The sequence below is a fragment of the Halichoerus grypus genome, chromosome 2 (assembly GCF_964656455.1).
Source record: "Halichoerus grypus chromosome 2, mHalGry1.hap1.1, whole genome shotgun sequence".
NCBI lineage: Eukaryota > Metazoa > Chordata > Mammalia > Carnivora > Phocidae > Halichoerus > Halichoerus grypus.
The window spans coordinates 177518688-177538227 of record NC_135713.1 but is presented as its reverse complement, the minus strand read 5'-3'; the positions used below and the strand labels follow the sequence as shown (position 1 = coordinate 177538227).

Sequence of the window (19540 nt, the reverse complement as noted above, 5' to 3'; positions counted from 1 at the left end):
TCACCCGGCTCCTCAGTCCCATATGCACAGCACAGCCCCCGCCTCCAAATTGGGGGAAGCCCCTGGGACTTCGAATGTCCCTCCCCTCTGATATTTCCTCCCCAGCCAAACTCTCCGCACTCCTGCTACAATCTGCGTCTACCTCTGAGTGGCCTTCCAACTCTAGCAAGGAATCCCACTGGGGTGCAGCCTCAGATCCTCCCAGCTGAGGGAAACACTTCCCACGCGTCGAGATGTCATTACTGGCTTATTCTTGGGTGAAGGGCTGAGCTTTCCCATCCTCCCCGTAACTCCAGATAGGATATGAAATTTTACCCGAACATCCCTCTCTCCCGCCAAAAAAAATTTAAAAAATAAAAACAAGTGAGAAAGTATAGACAAGAAATCATTTTAGTCCTTTAGTACAGTCTGCTCCCTCACCCCACAAAACAAAAATCGAACTTGTGGTTGGACGGCGTCAGATGTCACTGAGGTGACCCCAGCCTGTTTGCAGTTCCAAGTCTTCCGCGTAGGTGTCACTGCTACTGGAACTTTGTATGATGATGTCCTGAACGTTTGCTATCCTTTCCTCACAGGGAGGTAGCTACTGGGAATATCAGAGACAAGCTATTATTAAACAAGTGTCTCCAGTCCAAGAAGTCTCCTGTGGCGGGAAATGAGGGGGCAGGCTGTATCAGTGATATTTTTATAAACTCTGGTTTAAAAAAATTCCTCAGATGGTCACATTATTTCAAGACTTCAACATCTTTCATAACCAACTGTCTCTTATCTCATACACTCCATTTATTCCTCTCCAGACACATTCTAATCAAGGTCACCATCTTGAACTTCCCCTATACTTACACAATAGAAATAATACGGTTGCAGAATTCTATTTGCAAAAGAAACTAAAGAGATATAGTAATTTGACAGTCTGTGTTTCCCTTCCATCCACTACACATGTATAACCCCTCCCACTGTTTCCTTCCCTCAGTCACCAGAATGAAGGGCTGGAAACGTTGGTCTGGTTCCTTTTAGAGTTGATTCCCTATTGGACATTGCTTGGAGGCCTTGGGGATGAATGAGAAGTTCTGCAGTATGGATCAGTAGCAGATGCAGGTAGCACATCAAGGACCAGGTCAGCCTAAGACAGGAGGGGACAGAAAATGATGAACAGTTTCTCACACATCCCTCAGCTAAGCTGCTACAGTGGCCCCTAGGTCTCCTATAAAAATGTCCATTCCTCTCTTTGGGGAGAAAAAATGTTTCAGGTTTATAAGCACATGCAAGATAAGGAGTGAACTAAGATGTAAATCTAGGGAATTAACTAGGTAAACTAAAACCTTTGTTCCGACCTTGGACACTGCCTGTTACTTCATTTTCATTCAGTGAATCCAAGTTTCTGCTTCTTGCACACACATTCACTTTAAGGTCTATGTAATTCAACTACTAAGTTTTCTTCCTCCCCAGTTTAGCCTCTCCTACTTTGCTGCCTTTCAAATTGTGTTGAAAATGAAGCTTAAGGATAATGAAAACTAGTACTTATGGAGACCATTATCCTACTGACAATATTGCTGGACTCTCTTGAACTTCTTATTCTGGGATCTAGAAACCCTTCTCCAGCAATCTTCTCCCAGCACCTCTGGAGAGGGGTTTTCCCACTAACAGGAAGTAAAGGTCAAGTGAAAAGAGTCCAGTTCTCATTACTAAAGCGCTGGGATTCAGAAGTATCACTTTTCTTGAGGAAAACGGCTAATTTTATCTCTATCCATGAAAGGAAACCAGAATTCCTGATTGTTCCCCAAACTCTCCCTTAAAAAGAAAATTTAATAACTTTTAAATTCAGATGAAATTTTAAACCTTAGGATACTTTCCAATGGGAAAATATCTAAAAGTTTGGAACAATTACTCAAAAATAATCAGCTCCAAATGTTTTGAGGAATATAATGAAACCAGTAAGATCAAAGACTCCATCCTTAGAAGGGGCATTAGGACAGTCAATATCCTTAACTACAAACAAATGAGCCCCTTCACAAGCCAGCTTCCATAGACCATACTGGGGCCCAGTCAAAAGACCAGGAATGTCTAAAGACAGTAAATTCATCCCGATTATTGTAAACAACTTTCAGTGGTTGAATCAATGGTGTTACTTTCGGATATGAGAACTGAAAATTTGGTGCCTAAGAAAAAAAAAGTGTGCCTATATCCACCCAAATAAAACTCAGATCCCCTCCCCATCTTGTTTAGGTTCCTCTTTCCCATTTCCTCTGCCCCAGCTTGTATAACCTGTCACTTAACCTCAGGGTCTCATTTCCTCATCTGGAAAATGAGGACAAAATAAATACCTATCTCACAGGGGTGACTTGTGAATTAAATGAGTAATGTACATAAAATGCTTAGAACATTTCCTCTAATATAACAAGTGCTAAGTAAATATTTTTTGGTGCTATTTAGTGGTTCTAGATTAATTTTGGGGCTGGGAACGGTGCATAACTGATGCCAGTTAATTATTCCTCTTTCTTTCAAAGTGACCAGTATTTTTTACCATGCCTCATCCCGCCCCCCCCGTTTTTTTAAAGATTTAGAGAGTCACTGTGTGCAGGAACCCACCTGGTGCGGGGGTTGGGGGAGGAAGAGGGAGAATCCTGAGCATACTCCCCTCTGAGCAGGGAGCTGATGGGCCTCTATCCCAAGACCTGGAAACAATGACCCGAGCAGAAACCAAGAGTCAAACAACCCACTGAGCCACCAAGGCATCCCCCACCCCCACACCTCTTCCAAAGAGCCCTAAGGTAAGTGGCCAAAAGGCTAATAAGACAAAGGACGATGACTGTTAAGATCAGCTTTTCTAGGGGTGCCTGGCAGACTCAGTCCAGGAACATGCGACTCTTAATCCTGGGGTTGTGAGTTCAAGCCCCACATTGTGTGTAGAGATTACTTAAATACTTAAAAAAAAAATGATCAGCTCTTCAAAGGCAAGTTTTAGCAAACATTAGAAAGCAACAGGGTATTTCCTTCCTATTTTGGAGAGGATTTTAAAATCTGTGAGTACTAAGGATTATAATTAGATTTAGAATCCTAGGAATAGAAAACATCTCTGCTGTTGTCAATTACCTGTCCCCAAGTAAGACTCCTCAACAAACTGAAAACAAATCAAATCCAAAACTTTCAGCAGGGAAGATCTACTTCAAAGAAGTTAGAAAAGCCTTCAAATCTGGCAAGTTAATGGACTAATTCTTCATGCAAAAAAAGCTAGAACTGACAATGAACCAATCTACTAGTAAAAACCAAGAATGCCATATTTGCAAATACCAACAAAAACAAAAACAAAAACACTGACCAGAGAGAAATGTTACCCTTCATTACCAGCCTCAATGCAATGGAGGAGGAAAGGAAGTACATTTTACCAAAGGGAACACCCCCCTCATCCCCCCAATCAAAACAAAAACACCACCACCCAGGGAAGCTTCTGTGAGGAAAGCAGAAGTAATCTCCCCACCCCTCCTGCAGCCCACCCCAACTTCATAACCACACTAAGGGCTTAAACCAATTGCCTGTGGCCCATGTGGTCAGATGTTGGGTTTGTGTTTCAATTCTACCCCCTAAAGTGTCATCACTAGTTACTTCTGCTTTAACTGGTAAGGTGAGGAAGGGGAAACAACGTCTGAATACCTATTTAAGTTCCTTGACAGCTGGAAAGTCACAGAGAACAAAAGTACAGGAAGCAAATCTACCCATTTTCCTGGTAGACATCTAGATCAGCTGGTAGTTGAGGGTCTTAAAACACGATTCTTTCCCTTTCTTTCTCTCTCTTTCTTTCAAGTAGGTTCAACCAACTGAGCCACCCAGGCACCCCTAAAACAGTTTCTAAGAAGGGTCACATACCCAAGGTGCCAAAAACAAGTCCAAAGCCATGGAAACGCATTTATCAGTTTAACTGTTCTACTAGAAAGAAGCTACCAGAAATCAATGCTCAACCTATCGGTTCTATCCACAAAACATTTGAGTAGAAATACTAACTTCCATTTTATAACTCCTGAATGGCTGACAGAGGACATCTAACAAATAGCAAGCAAAATAGCATAGGACACAGAAGGAAAGAAACTAAGACAGGTCAAAAATACACCACGTAAGAAATTCAATACAACTGGAAAACATACTCTCAGGCACCAACATTTCTCCTTTGGCCACCTGTTCCTCCCTGCCCTCAGATGCCCCAAGCTCAGGGTTATGGCTAAGCTTGAAAAAAAAGTTGATACCTAACAAGTCACACAAACTTGGTGGGCCTGAACCAGACTAAAAGCTTAGCTCAGTTACATCATGCTAATATTCAAAAACATAAATTAAATCCTTACGCAAACAGTTATTCTGGTACAGAGATAAACCTCTTTTTCAGTGGCTTTAGCCTCCACCCCAAGCACATTCCTCTGGTTGAAAGAAGGATGTAATGACACTGAACAGAATTGTGCTACCCATCTGCATTATCAGAAAAACTATTCATTTGCAAAGATAACTACTTATTAGTGCCTGTCCAAATGTTGTGAAGAGGAGGGGCAGAGCAAAAACATAAATCAAGTGAATATTCTCTACCCAAACCCCAATAGATACACATCTTTAGTAATTTCTTCACACCAGATTTAGGGGTAGTCCAGAGTTCAGGAAGGATTTTGTTTCTTAAAATCTTAAGAGTTGGCATATTAGTATATGCGGATTTTATGGTTCCCTCTTTCTGAGTCATTAATCCTTCTTCTCCCTTTCATAGGCCTAGAATTAAGAAAAAGGCTCATCGGGTCAATCTGATGTTCTGCTGAGGATCCCTCCATTCCTGGTAAGAAAGGGAACAGGGAATAATGAAACAGGTGTTGAGGAACTGATGCATTATGTTCCCTGTGTGACGGAAGTGAGCAGTGATGAGCGAAGACACAGATAAGACATCAAAAGACTATCTAGACTAAGCTTTAGGAAGGCTGCTCTGTTCTAGAAAGCAATGCCAAAAGATGGCAACACAAGGCCAGAACCGCATAAAATCTGGCTAAGGCTACAGGGGAGGGAATTCACTCCTTTAAAGATGTTTCTTGACCCTGAGAAGTCTCTGAACTAGACGCTGCCTAAAGTTCAGTCATTGGGTCCAGGCATAAAAGCAGGTGCAGGAACCTGGCAAGCTGTTTGTTCAAGCTCAACATAGGGACAACAGCTGTACTCAGCATTTACCCCTGAAGCTGTGAATAAAACATCAAGCTTACCAGCTATCCACAAACACTACTGGAAGCATTGCACCCTTGACTGCGGGAGCAGCAGCAGGAAGCTCTTTCCTAGAATTGAAGAACAAAGACCAGAATTCCTAGAGGACAGTGTCGATTTTGACTTGAACGATTTACTATGGTAAACAGGGAAGATGGGTCAGATTCTAGACTTTTCTTCTGAAGTAACTTTAGTCTTTTAAACAAAGCATACAAGGCTCTCCTCAACTAGTTCACAGAAGCAAATTAGCCCTCTACCCCCAAAGCCTGACCCTGTCCTCTGCTTTTTGTTTTACTGACCTTACATTAAGTAGCCCCCCTCAGCTCCCAGTTGTTTCCTCTTATTTTTCCAGCTTCCTCTCCCACTGCACCTTTCCTTTCACTTTCTCTCCTCTGTCATTCAGCAGTGAATACTCAGGAGAGCAGATGGCAAGTAGTCAATCCAAACCGTGAAAATGCTGCCTGAGCATTGGGTGTAAGGTAATCCCAGAAACAGGCATTCTAGGATACACATTATTTCTGCCTTTAGTAGTTTGCACTTTAGATAGTAAAGGCGTAATATACTTACTCTTCACATATGGAAGAGCATCTTCAGACCAATCTATTAGAACTAGATGCATAATACTGGATGAAAAAAAATCCCTCAGTGATGCTTCGCAAGGACATTAGAACCATCTGCATTGGAACTGATAACCTTTATTCCTACAGTCATTCATCCAGTCCCTTACATAGTACACTCAGCAAAATTCATGAAGGCTGAGGAAGCCCCTGTTTGATAGATTTAATTTAGCTCAGTTACTCTAATCACTTAAGCAAAGCACATGGAAGGGTCTAAATTGGTACTATAATCTGTGATTAGCTCTCTCACTGAAGAGATGAGAAAATTGAAAAGGATGCTGGACTACTATAGGTAGGTTTAGGATTTATTCCAATGATTTCCTGAAAAACCACAGGAATTTGAGAAGGGAAACACACCTGGGTAGGCAGGGAGCAGAAAGGGGAAAGGGCACTACCAACCCGACATCTCCCATCAGTAACATTTACTCTAATTTAGTAAGTCTATCCTAGTGGCTCTAAGAGCCGTGGTGAACACCCAGTCTTAGATGTTGCATGGGTAAGGTCAAATTCAGGCTGTGCTAATTCCAACCCAGAAAAACATATTTCAGATTTCGAAAGGCCAGTCAGGACACCCCAGGGACTACTTCCCCAGTTCATAATGGTTTCTAATCATCTTAAAGACACATCAAAGACCTCCCTATCCCTAATGTAGACTCTCTTCCTTAGAGAAATGGTTCATATGTATAACTATCCTGTAACTATTATGGAGGCTTTGCTATTTCAGTATGCAAGTATTTATTGAACACCTATATGAAAATGCCTGGAACCGTACTAGTCACTGGGGATACTTTAAGGATCTCTTCCAGTAGAGAAATCAAAACTTGAGAATTATAGACTAGTTAGACATTTGTACAAAGTGCTTAAAGAGCGCTGGAAGAAAAAAAAATTTAAGAGGGTATTGTGCTCTTTAATACAAAGTAGGAGACTTCACCTCATTAGTTCCCACGTGACAGTTTTGACACCAAAGATTATGATGTAGGATTGTGGAGTATCAAAACTCAAGCCTAAGGGGTTGTATACTCAGGACTAAGTAGATTTTTACTGCAAACTGAAAAGTGGGAATTCACACACATTGTCTTTTAAAATTCTTCTACCTAGAGTGGTAAGTAAAGCAATTCAATCTTTCTCTCGTGGATCAATTTTACTAGTATAAATGTGTGTGTTGTACTCAGCTACCGGAGCAAATGCATATGTTTATAGACATTTACCCATCCATGGGGTCTTTTCTAAGCTACTCTCCTTTGTGGGGCTGTTGCCTACTTAAGAGTTGCTAGCCAGGCCCTGCTGTCCTGTGAAGCCAGCCTGACTGGAGGGGTTAAAAGAGGGTTAAAAGAGGGCAAGGGCATCTCTGATGCTGGCTCAGTACTGCATACTAGAAGTCAGGGAGCTGAACACCCCACTTCCTTGCTGCTGAGCTCTGGGCCTCGGCCACTGAGTCTAAATGAACTCCTGCTTCAAAACAGCCTCCAGCAACCCGGGTAGGAATACGATCAAAGACAGCACCATGGGACACCCTGGTGGCATCAGGTGGATATTACAGGTGATGTTCACGAGTCAAAGATTTAACTTGCCCCTATAAACCACCCCGCTGTAAAAGGCTGGCTTTTAAAAAAGAATGGTAGTAAAATAAATTTGTCACAAGGATTCAAGTTCTGGGCCCGTCACTTTCACATCTTTGAACCTATTTCCTCAAACCGCAAAATGAGGCTAATATCAGCTGAGCATTAAAATGAATCAGTTATCTCATGGACGTTGGCTACTACTTTCCTTGAGAATAAGGTATTTGTCTTATGCCCTTGCATTTTTCCCTTAAAACTTTCCATTAAAAAAGTAGTAAGGGCATGAACCCTGAAGCCACTACTTTGGAAATAGGCCCAATGTTTGGAGGACCATACTACTTTATCTAAGATATGCAATGCACCCGCCTAGGATTTCATGAACATTATTTATTCATAAACATTAAGGTGTGCATTAGCATACCAGCCATCTTGGAATAAGTGTCAAAAAGTTAACACAGCGCTTGCTCTCAGAGTTTACCATGTACCCAGGGGAAGCGAAACACATATACATGAAACTATACAATATGCAAATACATACATTATACATGACGCTATATAAACATGAAGAAAAGCAAATCAGAAATATAGTGCAATTAGTCCAAGAATGTTTAAGCCTTTAGCTGACCATGAAGGGGTGGAAAATTTAGAGATAAAAGTAATGGGGATGCTTATAGGGTATGTGTGTGGGGGAAGGAAGGTTTGTTGAGTCTCTTGGCTTTGAGACAATTAAGTAACCAGGGTCAAAGTCCTGGAGTCACATTCATTGACTCCCAAACCAAGGAAATACACTAACCCATTTTCTCAACTCTGTATTAATTTCCACCTATCAATGCCTTCACCTATGATGCCACCGGAGTGTCCCATGTCTTCACTAATAAAGAACCAGAATAATCCAACCCCCAATCTGCAGGAATTCTCATTGAGGTATGACCACTAGGTTTGGAAGTAATATAAGGCTTCTTCTGTTGAGAATCATGCTTAAGAATGATGTAAAAAGGAGACGCAGGAGGAAGCAGCAAGAGGGAACCAACCACTCTACTCTTAGACAACAGTACCAATTCTTGATGATCAATACTCAAAAAGTATGCACAGCTTGCAAAAGACCAACTTTCTTCTTGACTTTGCAAGACTCATCTTTGGGGCATTTACTTCCCCCATCATACATGGCTTATGCTAGCATTTATTTAAGAGGGGGGCAGAGGAGGGGAAAAGAATCCCAAGTGGACTCTGGGCTGAGCACAGAGCCCAACCTCACAACCCAGATATCATGACCTGAGCTGAAACCAAGAGTCGGATGCTCAACCGCTTAACCAGACTAAGCCACCCAGGCACCCTTAGGCTAGCATTTAAATTTGAATTTCCTAGCATCACATCTGAGGAGGGATTATTTGATGCAGTATTAAGATCAGAATTGTTTTCTCTAATAATCCACCCAGTTACCCAAAAGTTTGTGAACAGGGTTCTATTGTGTTGCTTTTAAGGAGTAAAAATTCTTTCCATCTCTTAACACTTATTAACTGTCAGCACTGCATTTGGCTGAATGGGAGATACAAATACTACAGAAACCTCACTGGGCAGGAAAAATTAACATGAAACTTTCAACAGTAATAAAAAAAGATCGTGAAATGCATCAGAGAAGAGAGCTATTATATGGGCTTAGAAGTTTACTTTTTAGTTTCAGGAATTTAGTTTAACTGAGGCTGATCAGGACTTGAAACTTCAGGGTGACTGCTAAGTGAGAGGAGAGAAAGAAATGCCTACAAACACACTGAAGCAAAAACAAGCATGGTCAGTATTTACCAGACCAACCAGAGCAAGGGAAGATGTGATTCAGAATAGTGGTAAGTTGGAAAGGTAGACTATAACCCATTGTTGATTTGTATTAGGGGAGTTGACACAATGTTTTAGGAAGATCAGACTTGATGGCCAGGATGGATACTGGAGTCTGTGAAACCAGCTAAAACACTTTAGTAATGAATCTGGGTACACAGGTAAGTATGCTGGTATGGCAAATGGAGATGGAACATAAAACTAAACAGCATTTCGATGTGGCAAATAAAACTACAGTTCAAGTCGTAGATACAATGGTACTGTGGCTAAGAACTGGTTATACAGAAAGTCATAGAACTTAAGGGGCACCTGGGTAGCTCAGTCGTTAAGCATCTGCCTTCGGCTCGGGTCATGATCCCAGCGTCCTGGGATCAAGCCCTGCATCGGGCTCCCTGCTCAGCGGGAAGCCTGCTTTTCCCTCTCCCACTCCCCCTGCTTGTGTTCCCTCTCTGTGTCTGTCAAATAAATAAAATCTTAAAAAAAAAAAGTCATAGAACTTAACTATGACCTTGGTGCAAGTTTAGTACCTAGTTTTAGAGGACAAAGGAGCCATTTTTAGTTTTCTTTGTTGTAGTGTGCTTGCTGTACTGCTAATCAACATTTCACATCTTAAAATGTGGACGTCACTCTTGATTTATTCTGTAATTCAAATTCCTTTAAAAAAAAAAAGTCTCCAAAAATAACTAGAAACACTCCAGGAGGTCACAGAATGGAAAATGATATTTTAATGTTACATACAAATATTTAACTTCTACTACTACACAACAAATATTAAAGATTTATTCCCAACTTAGACACAAAAAAAATTTAGACCTATATTTACTGGTTACTTATTCAAGATATTCAGAACGGGAAATAATTCAAATTTCTAGGTTTCTCTTCCAAAGCAATTGAATAATTATCTTGAGTGTCTATTCAGTGCATAGCTATTTTGTGCTATGTACCTGGAAGGGGGAGGAAGAAAGATTATGACCTGTTAGAAAAGACAGATATATAAACAACTCACTGATAATCAAGGCAGAATGGCAGTTTTAAAATACAGTAGCAATACTCTGGGAACAGAGGAAGAACCAATAGTGCTTTTTCTCTTAAGTGAGTTCTTATAGTGACTATTGTGCCAGACACTCTTGGTTCCTCAGAAAATAAAAATTCATGATGCAAGAAAGTTGAAATAGATGGCTGGATAGTGTAAGCAAGCAAGCTAAGTGACATGGCTATACTAGAATAAAATACACAAGTCTGTGTCCACACACAAAGTAATGATTCTGTCTGTATGGTAGGTATTAAGTTTCCAGGAGGTGATTTTTGAGGTACTATCCAGTGTTAAGTTATACTTCTCTAAATGAGCAGATAGCATTGCAGGAGGAAGAAAACAGTAGGACCAAATATAAGAAATGCTGGAGAATGTCAAGTCCTGGGATATGGAGTTTATCAGGGGGAGGGCTAGAGATGAGACTACAGAGGTAGGCTAGGGGCTAGGTTACTAAAGGGCTCAGCTGCCATATTTCTAAGAATAACCTCCAAGCATTGAGGTTTCAAGTAACTATAGTAGAAGTGAGAAGATAATTTTTCATTAAAAAAAAAAAAAAATACCCTAGCAACAGTAGCTGGTGGACAGCTATGGTTTGGGATGAAGATATTAATGAATTTCTAACCACACTTGGCATTCACTGACCATACAGTAGATGGTAAAAGTCACATTTCTAAGCAAGCCACTTTAAGGGCAGAAGAGATTCAGCCCAGGACTTCCAAGTCGTATTTAAAGGCTGTAGGTTGTTTTCTGTTTACCAGATGCAGCAGTCTCTTCCTGTTTTAAACCATCATTGCTGCAACTTGAAAGCTTATCCCAAACTTCAGGTGTTAAGGCTCCCCAAATTCAGCAACTCAGGACACAATCCTGCCATGCCCCTGGCACTTTACAATCTCCAAGTTTAGCCTTTTTCTTTTACAAAGGGAATGGTGGATTTTCAATTGTACAATTTTGGTTTTAGAGTGTCTCTTCACAAGTTAAATTGAGACCTCATAGCTAACATTCCTAGGATTAAGGATAGGAAATAACCAATCTAGAGCATTCTCAATCCAATTCGCACCAAGCCTGGTAGTCAGCAACCACCTTCTGTGGCCTCACTTGCCACAGAAAATGTCAGTCAGACAAGCTCTACTGTGTGAACTTGATTTTCTTCTCTCTCCTGGAAAAATACTTTTATTTGCTCTTAGTATCCTATTCTTCAAAGCAGACAAGTTTCTAACATTAATGTTTTAAGGAGAGTACTACCATACCATTTTCTTGATGAAATTAGATCAAGTGTGCCTAAGAAACTTCAATAGTATTTTTAGTGAATTCAAACAGGAGGTTTGTGTCCTTTACATTTTTTGCCAATGTAAGGTCATAGGGAAGGCGATGATGGAAATGACAAATATTCAAGTGTTAATTCCCAAAAATTTTCAGCTGTCTTAATATAAAATGGCATTAACTAAACATGACAAGAGAACTATGCGTATGGACTTTCTGATCACAAGATACTGTGCCTAGTTAAGCAAGGCCTAGAAAACAAAAATATACAGTCAACTTGATGAATAAGCAGGGTTTTAACTAACACTCATTAAGTATTTTAGTAATGCTGAGAAGATTCCAGAAATGTTTCATGCCATAAAAACAAATGACAAAGATCTCTGAAAGTATTTTCGTTTTTCCTGAGATCAATTTTATGCCTAGATTGCCATTTGCAGCACATCTACTCCTGTACCCAATTCTTACACTTCTGGCCTTACTGATCCGTACCTGTAGGTGTACAGGGGAGGCAGGACAACAAGTAGATTCACGTCTTCAGCATTTTCTCCTATGTCCCTGAACCTATTTTTTTTTCTTTAGAGGTTCAGTACTAAAAGCTCTGTTCAAGACCTAAATGCATCCTTACTCAACAGATGAGAAGGCAGAGGTTCGATTACAGGAAGAAAACTTACCCACCCTAAAAACCCCACCTAACTTTGGAGCTGACAGAATTAAGATAGTTGGTTTCCACCTTGCTTTAGGGATTCTTTGCAGTAGGGATACTCTCCTGGTTTACTTATTATATAATAGCTCCCTCTAGTGGCTACAAGGTTTTCCCTAGCATTTACTCCAATAGCGGAGTAGAACAGACCATGGTTGAAAAAACAAGAACTTACTAGACATTTGGCATCCCTTTAAGTTGTCTTGCTCGTATTTGGTGAAGAGGAGTACAGCATTCTACAGGTTCTCAATTTCTACTACCTTCACATTTATAGTTCTATCAACAGTTGATAGACTAAGTCACAAGGTAGCAGGAGTTAAGACATTTAACTTGGTTCAATGTTAACTCCTTTGTACTTAAGAGATAAAGACAAACACCCAGAATCTGCTGAACTCAAGATCTTAAGTATTATTTCATCTGTCATTTTGTACACCTATCTAAAACAGCAACTCCTTATGCAAAGGCGTGCATAAATTTTCTCTCCCCAATAATCCAGCTGAAGGAACTTACTAAAATGTTTACTATGAGGTTATTTCTGCCTATTAACTTCTACATGAAAAGACTATTTTTGGGGGGTACTACAGAAGCACCAAGTGCTTTAATAGAAAAATTCCTTGATTCCTACAAAATCACAACCACCTTCAGGTATAGCTTTTGAAGTTACCAAGATGCATACCCAAAGTCCTCAATCACAGGAGTAAGTGCTGGTTTAAGTATAACCGCAACTTCTTGGGCCCCTATTTAAAGCAAATTTTTGCCAGGATTATTATTTATTCGGATGTTCCCTTATATTTCCATCAATTCATGCCAATCCCAGCTTCTCCTATAGATATTGATCAATATTCCTGTAAAGTATTGAAAAAAAAATTACCCCTAAAGAATTGAATATACCCCTACATACACTAGAATGGTAGAGTATTTCCTTCAGTGGAGTACAACTGTGAGTCCACTATAGCAACAGAATATAAAGAAATGTGGGTCATACCTTTTTTCTCGTGACTGCTTCAGCCTAAAAAGACGGGAAACTTAGATCTCCATTAAGAAAGGATCCACACTTTAACAGGTTTTCACTCACATGAAGCTTAGCCCTACAGAGTTCTATAATCTCTTATCCAAACTCAAGGGGGCAGGTGTATTTGAAATTCAGAGCCATTCGAACTTCATATAATAAAATAAAGTATGGTGTGTATATATATATAGACTCTGTACCATCTAACACCCCCAGCAAAGCCTATGGCAAGTGTGTAACGAAACCTCAGTATTTCTGCAGGACCGTGCAGTCCCAGTAAGTGCAAAATGAAGGCATCAATTCTGGTCAGGTTTCACATTCAACAACAAATTTTGTTTTCAGAATTTTTTGGATAAGAGATTGTGAACCGGTTTTCTGCCTTTGCAATCTTCATACTGGGATGGAATAAATGAAACCAAAGACTGGTTGTTACAACAAAACTTCAGCCTAATAGTCTCTTTTTAATACTATTTACGGTATATACATACACAGAACTTAATTTATAATTTCAGTACAACTTCATATACAAAGTGAAAAGACACATTAAGAAATTCATCTGCACAGAAAACACACATCAGTCCTAATGAGCAAGAGGTTTCAAAGATAAAACGGAGAAAGCTGAAATTCTAGAATCATACCAAACTTAAACACAACAATAAGTGGACACAGGAGCACTCAATTTATGAAGATATAAAACTTAGGGGAAAAACATTTTTAACAAGGAAAATCTGGTCATACAGTATTTTAAAAAAATTATTAAACAAATTTTAAAAATAAAATTCAGATCCCAAACAATTAGGAATCAGAAAATGGGTTTCTTACCTTTTGTTTCCAGAAGGATGTGGGCTGAACAGCAAGGTGGGTTATTCAATCTGACGTTATGAAATATAATTGCTTCTTAAAAGTTTTTCCTTGGTTAGAAAATAACAAGCTAATTATAGGCTCCCTACACTATTCTAAGGGGACATAAATAGGGAGAGAAAAGGGGAACAATTCAGGGCTACTTTTTAAGTTCCAGAACAGTGCAACTTTCTTCTAACAGCTGCCAAAATGGATATAGGTTTAGGGTTCATTTCCTAAGACTGAAAAAAGTCTGCATCTGCCCTCACAGCTTTTAGCTGTCTGGTCCAGTGCCCATCTACCTTCTATAAATATGCAGCCAAGTCCTCTAATCTTCAGACAGCTTATTATCAGATCTTTTCTATCTCACTTCAATTCTGAGATTTGGACTACTAAATTTTTTAGTAGAACACAGCTTTTAACTTAGCTTAAATGCACTCAATCTTCAGTGAAGGCAATTTTCATCTTGGTCTGGTTTCCAACACATTCAATGAACACAAGCTTAAGTCTAGCTCACATTAACCTTTCCAAAATTTAAAAATACTTATATCCTATACATGAAACGGCTTTAATTAGTAAAGATCTTTCCACTTCTTGAACATTGTATTTTGAATTCTTGCATAAACTAACTTCCTTATCTAAACCAAGTTTACTTGTAAGTGGAATCTTAGTTTTGAACTTAATGTCCCTTCTCTTCCTCCTTACATTCCACAAGGTTCATCTAAATGTTTTGGTTGGGTGCCCTTATGCAAATGTGCCCTTATCTACTGGGGCCCATTTCTTCTATTATCAAGATTATGTCTAGTTTTTCCTAGGTTTCAAATTATGTCACCTGCATAGTGGTCTTAAATTCAGCTTCCAACTCTGATTAGCATCCAAGGCAAATGTTAAGACTTAGTTATTTCTTTTGAGTGCAGAAAAAAGTGTTTTGATGGTTTTGACTAGCTATGAGGAAATCAAAAGAAAAAGATTAAGGATTTTAAGTAAAAATCTCCTCCCCCAACTCACTGAAAATTTAGCACCGAGGGCCTATCAAAAAAATACAAGAACTAGCAGACTAAGATATAAATCACTGCTTTGGTATGTTTTGGATACAGAATAATCTTATGGTTGAGAAGGGTTTGCAAGGCAAAATTCTAAAGCCCAGCTTTTTATTAACAATAAATAAGCAGTTAAAATTCTAGTGTATTACTCACATTTCAGAAAAAATGTAATTTGTGTTAAGAGTTCTAATCTGTGCTGAATTTAACATTTAATACTTACCAATTTTTGAGAAAAGCTTTAAAATCTCAAAGGCTATCCCCAAGTTAACATTAACTAGTCACTACCCAATTCTGCACAAAAGCCTGTTGTCTAGATGATCACCAAAAAATAAACATCTATAAAATTTAATCACTTTATCAAAGTATGGGAAGATTATCTTTCAGAAACTAGATCACCCCCCCATTTACCATATTATATACACAATTGCCTTATTCTTACCTTATCTCCCCCAAAAGACTTATAATTAACAGTAAGAGATGGCCAATTCCATTTATTAGAAATTACCTTTCAAGAACCTCTAATTTACTAACACATAACAGAATCTTATCAAAGTATTAACTGATAAACTAGTCACCCAGTTAAAATTTTACATGAAGAGGAAAAAGGACAACCATGCATAGTTTTTTAAAAAATGTTTATTTTTTTCAAAGAAAAACGGCAATAGCCAATTGGAAACCTACTTATTCTTCAACTCCAATTTTGTTCTTTAAATTTAGAAGTGGCTTACTGATTTACTATTTTAAACAAACCCCCCCTTTCCCCTTTAAATGTTTACCATCTACTCGTGCTGAATCCTTCCAAGGAGATTGCTCCAGCGTATTATCTCCAGGTCCTCGCTTTGCTCCTTTTACCAAAAAATGCAAAACACAATTCCATCGTGCATCTTAAGGGCTCCAATCGTCAAAAATAGGAAAAAAAAAATCTTTGGAATAGCCAATTAAGTTGAATAAAAAAAAAAAATCCACACGAATGCGGTTTGGTTGGGGCAGGAATCCACTCCTATGTTCCTGGTAATCTGATCCCGCTCCATGAATCCTTGTAATTCATCCTCCCTATCCTATCCACATTATGATTTGAATCCAATGATCCAGCTCCAAGGATTGGGATCCAGTGAGCCCTCTCCAATCCAAACCTTTATAACCAGCAAAACCAAAAAAGAGGAGGCAAAATGTTAGATACTGTAATCAAAAAAGGTTTCTGGGGAATGATGAGTTATGTCTGTCATCAGTTTAACAGATGTACATCAATAACTATCAAATTCCCCAAAACAAGTTTCTGAATGGTGTTCAGATAAATTTTAGAAACTTAATCATCATAGAGACTAATTGGAAGAAGCATTTTATATTTACAGTTCAACTGATAATGCCAACACTTGTTACTGTACAGCGTATTACAGGTTTTGTGGTTGCAAAAAGTTATGTAGTTGAGAAGTTTACTGGTATTGCTACCCACCCTAAGTCTAAACTAAACCTAATGCTCCCATCTGCAATTTAATTTGTAAATTAAAGTGTTTTAAACATGAGTCAATTATGAATATTAGTTTAAAGGGGAAGGTGAGACTTAAAAGTATTCCCAACTAGATTATCTACACCAATACATTGGAATTCTCTATTCTGCTTTCATTTTGTCTTAAAAAAATGAAATAGCAACGCTATATCAGTCACACAGAGGACATGCAGATTTAGCAGTATTGATATTATACTCTATCTGGTTGGAATTAAAGACACCCTGTACCCACATGTACACCAACAGCAGGTCACACATTAACAGTTGTAACTAAGCACTGTGACAAATTAGCCAGTTCTTCCCACATTAGTCCCTATTAAAACAAAAAAAGGGGGGAAGGGAGCAAAATAAATTGTTACAAAATGGGCAATGTAATTTTGCCACAATTGCCAAGGTTTAAAGAGCAAAGCAATTGTAGCTAAAGATAACTGCATAAGATGTTTGCAAGTGTTTTAAGGTAGATGTATATATATATATATATATAATCACTTTTAACCCTTGCCTTTTAGTATAAGGTCAATACTGCCAATTTCATCTGTGACAATAGCACTTGGAGTCATACCATTGCCTCCATTATTGATCTGATCCTCCTCAATCCTCCTTTTGACAATCCTAAAATGATTGAAATGTGCTCCACAATCCTTAATCCAAAGCATTCTTAATCCATCTCTTCAGATATGTCTACAGAAAGACACATGAAAAGCAAGATAAACATAAGAACTTCCCCAGGTAAGATAACCACAAACACCCCCAACATCCCAGTTCACACAAACCAGAGCAGAATAGACATTTACACAATATCACAGTCTGAAGAGCATGGAGAGTTAACTAAATTTAAACAATCCTGTCTATGACATCACTTAAAATACAATTTATCAGACATGAGGGGAATGTAGATGTTAGGAGCAAGGGGATATTACACAAGAATGCAATTCAACACTTTAGCCCATTCTGAACAAAACAGTTTGAATTAAAAAATGAAAAGATTGTACTGAATAAAGGAAAACTGTATACAACATGGGTTCTACAAAAAGTGTCACCAATCATCTTATGTACGAGAGCGAGATCTGCTATGACGGGGAGAATAGCGTGGTGATCCTCTGCTTCTCCTTGGGGAGTAACTGCGACTCCTGCTGTTGCTTCTGCTACGGCTTCTGCTACGACTACGGCTTCGAGATCGTGATCTTCCATAACTTGGACTTCTGGGCCCATCAACTTTAACCCGGATGTAGGCAGTTTCTCCCTATTGAATAGACAGAACTTTCGATTGAAAGATCTAAGCTTTCACCTGTCTTCAGGCATGCTGAACGAATACAATGTAACTAAAACCAGGAATCTGGTACTTTACTTGGACACCCTTGCCTGAATCTTACCTTTAAATTCCACTGTTAAGACCACTGTATCCAATTCTGGCCAAAGAAAAGAGTAAGTGTAAAACCTACCTCATGAGATCTAAACTTAGTGTTATCCAGTTTTCGAACTGCATAGGTCATATCTTCTTTCCGTACAAACTCCACGACACCAGTGCCATCTCGGTAAACATCAGCATAACATACATCACCTGCTTCACGCATGTGATCCTTTAAATCCTGCCAGCTTCCACTTGGAGGCAGTCCTAAAAAAAGTATTTTTTCAATACCAATCACCCTAAATTTCACATTAAACTTAAAATTTACACTAGAACAAAGACTACTTTGAAATAAATGATTAGACTCAAGATCCTAGGTAAAGAACCGTTTATTAAAATTCTGGAATCCAAAGTCCAAAATTATCTGTGAAGATCTTCATGTTCTAGGTATCCAACTTAATGGTAAGTTAAGTAAGTAGTGTTTTGGTATACCTCCACTACACTAATCCTTGTTTACTAAATTCACCCAAGAAACTTAAGTAATTTAAGACCTACCACAAAAACTTGCATTTGTCACAACCGGTCACTCAAGGAAAAACTTAAAAGTGGTTCCTGTCCCTTCTCAACAACCCTCACGAACAGTAAACTCACCGGAGACAACCACTCTGTTTTCAGAACGCCTGGATGGGGGACCATAGCGGCCTCGGGGAGCCCCGCCACCTCCACCCCCGCCGCCGCCTCGGCCTGTACCACGGCCGCTTCGAGGAAACTCCACCCGCAGACGGTATCCATCGTAATCATAGCCGTCGCGACCATATACCGCGTCTTCCGCGTCTCTGCGTGATCACAGAAAGCAAAAAGTGTAAGAATAAGGCCCGGGAGGGGCAGCTAACTCAGTCAGGAACTAGCGGCCCCCGCACATGCGCAACCAGCGTGGAAGAGCCCACATGCGCTGCATAATAGGAACGGCCCCTCCCCCACCCAGAAGCACGCCAGGCTCCCGACCACTACACCAGCCCTCGGCGCCTCAGTTTCCCGCTCCGAGAGAGTCCGCTCTGGGGACGTCCGTGGGCCCAGCCACCAGAGAAGCCACAGCGACTCGGCTCCTTACTCGGTTCCTGCATGGACGATATCGTCTTACCCCCAACCTAAGAGCCCACCTCCCCATTCTCTGTATCAAGGCCTTCCCCAACTACTTCAACTTATTGCCTCAAGGCGGCAAGCCCCGGGCCGCCTCACCGAGGGTCCTCGAACTCAACGAAGGCGAAGGGCGGTCCTCCGCGGCGATTCTTGAGATCGATGTCGCGGATAGCACCGTATTTGTAGAACACGTCCTCAATGTCCTTGGTTCGGATGTCTGGAGGTAAGTTACCCACGTAGATGCGGCAATCGTTGTTCCCTGCCGGGCCACGAATCACACCACCTCCCGACATGGCGGCGACGAAAAGCGCGGACTCGAGAACAGGCCTTCCCACCAAGCCTAGCGCACAGCAGAGCGAGCCCGCAGCGACACCACGTCTCCCGCGGCCCCTCCAAAATGGCGCCTTTATCAGCTCGGCGCACGGATATGGGGG

General features: G+C 40.0%; 1 protein-coding gene across 4 annotated transcripts; it reads right to left on the bottom strand.

The window, feature by feature from the left end:
- Nucleotides 1–374: 374 nt before the first annotated feature.
- On the bottom strand, nucleotides 375–19540 carry SRSF1 (serine and arginine rich splicing factor 1). Of its 4 annotated transcripts, XM_078064820.1 has the most exons (10): nucleotides 19206–19539; nucleotides 18618–18802; nucleotides 18061–18233; nucleotides 17675–17861; nucleotides 17181–17299; nucleotides 9754–16244; nucleotides 5223–5291; nucleotides 4612–4804; nucleotides 2590–2675; nucleotides 375–1123 (listed from the first exon to the last, which is right to left on the bottom strand). In XM_078064820.1, the coding sequence occupies exons 1-5, from the start codon at nucleotides 19397–19399 to the stop codon at nucleotides 17277–17279; spliced, it is 762 nt and encodes a 253-aa protein (XP_077920946.1). In that variant the 5' UTR covers nucleotides 19400–19539; the 3' UTR covers nucleotides 375–1123; nucleotides 2590–2675; nucleotides 4612–4804; nucleotides 5223–5291; nucleotides 9754–16244; nucleotides 17181–17276. The 4 variants fall into 4 exon arrangements, with proteins under 4 accessions (XP_077920946.1, XP_077920961.1, XP_077920940.1 ...); XM_078064835.1 differs by lacking the exon at nucleotides 17675–17861 and having other exon boundaries at nucleotides 19206–19540; XM_078064814.1 differs by having other exon boundaries at nucleotides 9754–17299.

Bases quoted from the DNA above. Each gene is read 5' to 3' on its own strand.
- SRSF1 (XM_078064814.1), bottom strand. From the start codon at position 19,399: ATGTCGGGAGGTGGTGTGATTCGTGGCCCGGCAGGGAACAACGATTGC. The intron at 17,862-18,060 runs GTAGGTTTTACA...TCTATTCAATAG, and splicing joins CTAAGTTTAGATCTCATGAG to GGAGAAACTGCCTACATCCG. The intron at 17,300-17,674 runs GTACATAAGATG...GTCTTTCTGTAG, and splicing joins TCATAGCAGATCTCGCTCTC to ACATATCTGAAGAGATGGAT.